We start from the raw sequence: 8,110 nt of genomic DNA, 5'->3' as shown, positions 1-8,110 counted from the left end.
CCCACTCCAAGAGAAAAAAAAAACAAACCAAACAACGAAAAAAAACAAAACAACAAACAAAAACCCAAAGGAGAGCTCAAAAAAAGGAACCAAATAGCCCCAAACATGATTGGACAATCCTTGGAAAAAACATTACATTTTGTTGGAGAGAGGTCAAGAAAAAAATTAAGAGGATGATGAAGGGGTGGAGTTAAAAAAAAAAAAAAAAAAGAAAAAAATCAAGAGGCCTCTCTTTCCTTATTTGGCGACAAGCAAGTGCAAGAAAGTGTTCGTTGGGGGTTTGTTCAGTTGTCGGTCTTTTGCACATCTGTGTTCTGGCCAAGACAAGAGGCTTTGAGGTTTTTCTGCAGCACGTGAGCATCTGCGGGCTCTATTCTCTTGTAGTAGTTCTTCTTCGTCTCAATGATCTCAAAGCCAAACTTTCTGTAGAAGTCAATTGCAGACTCATTGCTGATCTGGACATGCCTGGGACAGAAAGGAGGACACAGAGACAGGTATCAAAAACTTTCTGTGCTACGGATTTCTGCTTCCACGCTCAGAGAAGTCCAAGATAAGAAAATAAGCCATCCAGGTAGAGACGGGAATGATGGTGTAAGCTCAGGACTGGAAATTTTGGTCCTCCCACATCAATCCTGAGCTAACACATGGCTTCTGGATGGCCTGTGGAAATCATTCTGAGAAGTGGCAAGTGTTAAATCTCAGTAAAGCTCTTTTAAGGAACACTAATAGCAGAGACACTCTGAATCATTACTAGCTCAGTCATTTCAATTTTTCTTAATCTGTAAGAGACAGGTATTTTGTGGAAATACATATCAAAGTTTCATTGTAGAGTCAATTTTAACTTCCAGCAGTGACAATTCTCAGATGACCACAACAGTTGTCTGAGTGATGATCCCTACATGCTGCAACACAAAACTGACAATGGTGTTTGATATTATTTTAACTCCTTGCTCACTGCTAACTACCCCTCTCTTCTCACAAAAAGCTATGGCAGCACAAAGAAGCCCTAAGGACTTAAAAGTCCTTTTTACTTTTATCTATTTTCACCAGAGTTTTACAGATCTTGGTAGCATATTCCAAGAGTTTCAAGGCCTCCAAAACAAACAGTAATCAGTTCTTCATCCTAAGTGACTGGGACATTTATTTACACAAGAACTATTACAAAAACAAACAAACAACAAAAATAAAATGTCTGGCTCAGCAAACCACTCCCAAAATTCAGGGACACTGCACAAGCTCATGTATCACACTGTCATGACAACAGGCTGCATAACCGTAAAAACCAAAGCAACTCTGAAAGCAACAGCAGAACAAAAAATCTTTGTGTTAAGCCAAATAAACACCAAATATCTAAAAGGAAACTTGATCATAATGACAAATTTAGCCACTGATATAAAATTGGGTGCTGAGCTGCATAGTATGTTCAGACAGAAGATGCAGAAGTAGCAGACACAATCATAAAATCAGTGGGCCACTAGAACAACTTTTTTATTCTCAACTTCAAAGGCTATTTATTGTCATCCCAGAATCCTACTCTGGGAAGTGAAAGGAATGACTATAAAGGATTTGGGTTTTCTGCATTAAAATCAGCACACAGTTCCTTCACTGTGCACACGGTAACATGCAACAGCAAAAAGGAAAGCCTGTGTCAACTAGCAGGCATCTGAGAGTTTGTTACCACTTAGGCAGGAGAGCAGGAATACCAGCCAAAAGCAGCTTTACTCAAACTTCTCTTTAAAACACCTATTCTTCTTACAGACATGGCACAAACTACAACAGTAGAGGACTTGAAAGACTTTGCACCTCCTTGGCAGAGTTGGACTAAGCTTGAGGAGAAAGTTACTCCATTTATAGTGTTATCAGTGTATAGAAACACTTCTCACTTAAGTGTCTTCAACAGTATCAGTAAGAGTTTGGGGTGCAGTTCTGTGGCAGCGTAAGTCCATCCCAAATGTACCTACTGTGGGACCCTCCCTACCAGTGAACTGTGCTTGTGCTGGTATAAGCAGGCAGTGATGGACAGAAGAAGCTGGCTCAGAGAAGTGGTCTACTCAAAAACTGCACCAGCTGACTTGGTGTTCCCACAGACACCGACGCACAGGAAGAAGCAGAAGTGTGCAGCTGGCAGCAAAGAGAAAGCAAAGCTTTAGCATCTACAGATTTCAGGTTCTATACCCATGGGGATCTATTAAGATGATGGTATTCTTAAAAAACAGCCCTGTCCTCTACCCCAGTGCTTGTTCTCACGTGTGCATCATGCCAAGTGCTTTTGCAGACATGCAGTTGATTTAAAACAAACCAACGACCAACTCCCTTCCCTTCTCTTCCCACATACCCCAACCACACTAAAACAAAAAACACCACCCAGAAAATAAAACTGAAAACAGCTTCCCCAGCTGGGTAAGGACATTGACCCAGTTTACAGTGTCGCTGCACAAACAGCTGACCTGGCAGAGTGCAAGAAGGGGCCCTGCTCATGAATGTGAACCTAGAGTGCTTGCAAGCACCTCTGATCTGATGTTCTAACCTTCACCATACTGTCATAGAAGACAGACAGAAAATGCACCAAAACTGTATGCAAGACTTGCAGCATTTTCCATTTGGAGGGCAACACTGTATGGCAAAAAAAAATTCTTTCCCCTTTTTATTAATCATACAGTGTAATTCTGCTATAGAACATTATTTTATAACTAGACTATTTTTAAGTTCAGCAAATTTGCAGAAGCTGTTCTAAAGCAAGCAAGCTTTTGGTTTTTTCAGCATCATGCAACAAGGGCAGAATATGCCCCCTAAGCTTTCTTACAGTACTTAAAAGATGTTCCATGACCCCACTAAAATACATAATAAAAATCCTCATGGATCTCCCTCCCTTTTTTCCCATATATGCCTCTATCATCTCTCAAAAAATACATTAGTGTAACTCATCTACTTACAGATAGATGTTGTCAAAAGTGCCATCTTTTTCACAGATGTTTAAGACATGATTCAACATTTTAGTTCCTGCCAAAAGGTAAAAAGATACTTAAGAAATCCAGAAGTGCATCATCAAGCCTGTACTTAGCTAATGGCTATCTTGAGGAGAGGCAGGTTAACTGTAGGTAGGCTAAAATAACAGAGCTCGTGAAAACTAGAAAAGGCAAATAAAACATGGTGTGGAAGTATTTTATGATCTTTCTGACTGCTCACAAAATGTAATTAATTGTTTCTTCAGAGAAAAAAGACCCAACAGCCCAGAAGCATAGGTATAAAGCAGCTTATTTAAATACTAGCTTTAAGGTTTCAAAGTCACCTCTAACTATGATGAAAACAATGTAGCAATGAGAGCATGGTATTTTTTTTCTACAAAGATCTAGTAAAATAATTTAAAATGAAGTTATGTTTTCACTCCAGTTTGTCAAAGCAAACAGGTTACTCTAAGGTATTGATTAAGGTAGTCCGTGGATTTGCAACATGGAGAAAAGAACCAAATGCAGTGTAGAAAGAAAGCAGGTACTACCCCTGAGCAGTAATAATCCCTGTTGATAAAAACAAAATAAATAGAAAAAAGCCCCTACATTTAGGAGAATGAAGAGATAACCCAATGAAGCAATGATGTAGTCTACTTATACTTGACTTGCATACTGGCTGCATGCCTCTAACAAATTATTTCATATCTCTGTGCATCAATTTTCACATCTATATAAACAGACTGTTTACATCACAGTATGATAATGTAATTAAGATTATTTTAAGCTGAAATCCTGAATTAGAATATTCTACAAAGAGTATTTCTGAAAGGGAGGAAAGAAAGACTACATCATAAATCATACTCTTCTTTGGAAGGGACTTTGAGGAAAATTAGTGGTCTAAAAGTGCACTATCTTTGTTAAAAATCTGAAAGAGCATTTAGAAGTCTGCACAGCAACCTGGTATCTTCAGTTACTCAAACAAAAAAAGAAGTTCCTCCTTACCTATTCCTAGCCTTCGGTAGGGTGCCAGGCATCCGAGTGTCATGATGTACAGTCTCTTCTGGTTCAGGGAGTGATCTACTCTACAGCACACTGCTCCCACTGCAATATCATTGAAATAGGCTGCCAGGGAGGGAAACAAAGTGTTATCAGTCATGAGTCTCAAACTACTTACAGCTCCTTCATTTATGCCCTTTATCTTCCTTCCCTCTTGCTAATTCTCCCACCCAGATAAAATCAGCTTGTGGCTAACACTGCAGTGAAGTTATCAATGGTGCTCTGACACAGGGGCTGGCTTATTACAGTTCAAATGTGCTGGCAGCACACATCTCTCAGGTTTTCTGCTGTAACAGAAAACATGCTTACTCCCAGTAAAATGGAATCTATTCAGAACACAAACCCTCCGAGGTTGCGAGTGTGGCTTTTTGAGGTCCTCAAATAGTTATTTTTCATTATGTGAAACAATTAAATAGGAGGATCTGCTATTCAAAACCATGATGAGCATTTCTGTCACCACAGCCCACAATTACTGGCAAGAACATTTGTACCTAATTTGGCTAGCTCGCCAACCTCCAGTACATCCTTGTAGAACTTGTCATTGTAGCTGACAGGAAAAATGACCTGGTTTAGTCTCTTCAGCTGCTTAATGTTGTGTGGCGTCACATCTCCCAGCTCGATCCGGCTACTGGAACAAATCAAAACATGCTTAACATCTGACACACTGCAAAACTTCTAAGGACACCAAATTTTAATTATTTCATTTATGCTAAAAGAACTGTCCCACCTAATAATCAGTTCAATACACATTTGAAGGGCAGCATTCAACCCATACAAGTCTTCTGTTAATGGCTGATTTAACTCCTAAACCAAATTTCAGCTGGTATTATAGTCAGAAGTTTCTGGGGTCACACTTCACACTGAAGCACCATAATATACATACAGTTTTATTGGGTGAGAGACAGAACATTAACCTCTGTAGTAGCATTAGCTTTCATTTTATCCCAATAATTTCCTCACTGGTCAGCAAGAACACAGGGGAAAAAAGAATTTAAAAAAAAAAAAGAAAACAATGGGAGGGACAGGCATCTAACATAGAGATCAAGAAAATTAAGTCCTTACCAATTCTTAAAAGATAGCCCTAATTTTACCACCTATCAATATAAAGCTTATGTTTAGACAGAGACTAAGTCATTACTAGACATCTGTCTCTAAAAAGCAACAATACTGTGTGCAGCAAACTCATATTAAGTCTGTTAATATGCAAACATGCCACTCTCAAGGTGATATCCCCATCTATTATGTTAATTACTGAACTAATTCTTCCTGTTGGGAGCAGAATGACAACTTTAAAATTCCAGTGCTGCACTGAATTATACTGAAAAGAAACAGATGAAGCTTCTTCCTTTTCAGTGATAAACTTCCCAACAGAAATACTATGTATACTGAAGCAATTTTAAAAAAACAAACAACCAACACCAACAAAACCACCAGATTTTGCATTCATATTCTCCAAGCCAATTTCTTCAGTGCAGGTAGTCAGTTTTAATGAAGATGACAAGAAAAAAAAACAAACAAGCAAACAAAAAGCCACCATTTAAAAAGTCTTTCCAAATAGTCACTGTAATACAAAATCAGGTGCAAAGCCAATACACATCAAGTTAGAAACACACTTTCAGGTTTATCTCAGACTTGTTTTATTGAATACATACAGGCAACAAGATTTTCTGCCCAAACATTGCTAAAGATACTCTCTGCCTTCAAAAGGAAGGCAAATTCTGTTTTCAAAAAGGCAGCTTTCTAAGATCCTTATATGCCAGGCTCCAAAGTTCTTTCCAGTAATATGCAGTAGTTGCTTTCCATCCCCAGTGCCCCTTGTGCCAAGGCAGCTTGTTTTTTCAAACAGGTTCATGCCGAGGACCCAGCCCAGATTAACTTACATAATACAGTGAAACAAAGAGGAAACAATAACCACCAACTTTTTTCTTCAAGAACTGTACCAAACAATGCAGAGTATAATCTCTCTCTGCTTTATCGCCTGACCTCAATTATACATCAAAACCTCTTAAACAATTAGGACTCCAGGTATCATATCAATTTTAGTTGTTCCTACCAACAATGGTTTCTAGGCATTGTTCTGCAGCCTGCAAAACTACCAGAAAAAGCTATAGGAATGGAGCCTTTAGCATTTACTCTAAGTAGAATTTGCCCTCACACCCACTTTATCCTTTTCTTTCACAGCAAAGAACACAGTCTTCAGTTCTGCAAAGGTATCAAGGATCACCATTGCCCACTCTCTGGTACATAGATCAGACAATCTTTTTAGTGTGCCCTACAAAAGCTAAACAATGTATAATTAGGGCTTACATTCTGGGAAACCCTCTAGAATTAGCTAAGGGACTACTGATAATTTTTTTATTCTTCATCAGATGAGTACGTTCCAGTTGCTACTTAGAATGAATAGATGGCATTTACATATTGAACTTTGTTGACACCCCAGTCTAACCTGTCATCACACATTTGCCAAAGAGGTTAAAAAAAACCCCTGGTGTCAAGCATCTCATGCCAGTATGGGTGCCTGCAAAATGTTTCAGGCAGCTCCTCACCTATCAACACTGAACATGTTGATCTTTGTCCTGCCTCTCTGCAAGGGCAATTGCTAAGCCATGAAACCTTGTAATCTGCCCGTGAGCTCTGCCCAATTGTACTGCAACCTCTTCAGAGGTATCTCACTAGTATTGGGCAGTAAGCTCTCCAACAGAGATTGCTAGGATGACAGAAGCAGCAACAGTCTCCATATTCTTGCATGTCATCCATGTCAAGATACTCAGGCATACTACGAGCAACAGCAGTGGGATATAATTCTAAAGCTTCTAGCTGTAAACCATATATTGTGCTGAAATAGTCTGAAATATCTCTTTTCTGTGAGTCCTACTGCCACCAGCTCTTTGTTTCACAGCCTTTTACATCTTCTAGATTATTTTTGCTCTCAGTACTGATTCCTTTTTTCATGTACCACCAATTGTGTAAGCCCCTTCAAAAATCATATTCCAATATAAGGTGCTGAGCTAGTAAGGATGATCTCCTCACATCACAGAAGTACACTCATGATAAACCAGCATGCTATCAAAATTATTAGATGGTGGGGTAAACTCTAATACTTGCTTTATGCCCAGCTTCGCAGGTATGTTTAGCCTTCAGCCTACCTAGCACGGCAGGGCTTCTTCAAACACACAGAAGGCAAGTTGTGCCCTTGTCTAATCCAAACCAGCAGCACTGCTACCTGTTCCTCACAAAGGGTAGGAATAAAACTGTGATACGTGGATTCCTGGGTGTATTTTCATCTAGGAGAGAGTTTTGCTGGAGTAGAGCATCTCAGTAATTTCATATTAGGAATGAAGAAAAGACAGAGCAGCCTCTTTTGTGGCAGTCTGCATCAGGGTGGAAGCTGCAGGGAGCAGGTCTCAACTGAACAGTTAGAACAGATTAGCTGCAGAGCAGGTCAAGTAAGGAAAGGGAAAAACCTCGCACTCAGTCCCTTGAAAGCCTAGACCTCTTGTCCAAAACATTTAATAGCATATTAGCCTTGGTGACAGTTCTTTTTGAATCAGTAGATCAGTAACACTGGCATGAAATCTTACAATGACTTCACAGCAAAGTTGTTATAGAGCAAGTCACTCTTTATACTTGAGCAAAAATCTCTGACGTAGACTGTTACCAGGCAGTGTGTTTTTTAATTTTATTTTAAAATTAGTTATTGATGATACAAGAAATAAGGCCTTAAAAGACAATAATTACGGAGTATTTCTGATGACAGTGTAACATGACAAAGATATATTGCCAGGGGCAGCCAGAACAAGATGGCTGAAAAGGAGACCATGGCCAGAAGACGGATCTTTACCAAGTAGGTTTCAGACAGGGAAAAAATAAGTAAGTGCAGAAGCAGCATCTAAAATGGCTCATAACTGCTGAGCCAAGACATCACCTCCAAGGCTGGCATCCGGCCAGAGAAACAAGTTCTAATTGTAAGTGGCTAAAAGGTGCTGTTCACAGATCTCCTATTGCTATTGCTCGCTATTGCTCACCACTTGCCACGTTCATTGCTGCCTCCTGCTATCTCCTTCTGCCTGCCTCCCATGCACTGTCACTAGCTGTTTCCTTGCTGC

General features: G+C 39.5%; 1 protein-coding gene across 1 annotated transcript; it reads right to left on the bottom strand.

Moving 5' to 3' along the window:
* Positions 1-206: 206 nt before the first annotated feature.
* NAA50 (N(alpha)-acetyltransferase 50, NatE catalytic subunit) lies at positions 207-6,231 on the bottom strand. The gene is made up of 5 exons (XM_009993422.1): positions 6,166-6,231; positions 4,496-4,679; positions 3,951-4,070; positions 2,934-3,000; positions 207-465 (listed from the first exon to the last, which is right to left on the bottom strand). Exons 1-5 carry the CDS (start codon positions 6,229-6,231, stop codon positions 285-287), a joined length of 618 nt encoding a protein of 205 aa, XP_009991724.1. The 3' UTR covers positions 207-284.
* Positions 6,232-8,110: the final 1,879 nt, after the last annotated feature.

The sequence above is a fragment of the Chaetura pelagica genome, unplaced genomic scaffold, assembly GCF_000747805.2.
Source record: "Chaetura pelagica isolate M959 unplaced genomic scaffold, ChaPel_1.0 scaffold101, whole genome shotgun sequence".
Classification (NCBI taxonomy): Eukaryota; Metazoa; Chordata; class Aves; order Apodiformes; family Apodidae; genus Chaetura; species Chaetura pelagica.
Note: the sequence above shows the minus strand (reverse complement) of the source record. Positions and strands in the feature narration are given on the sequence as shown.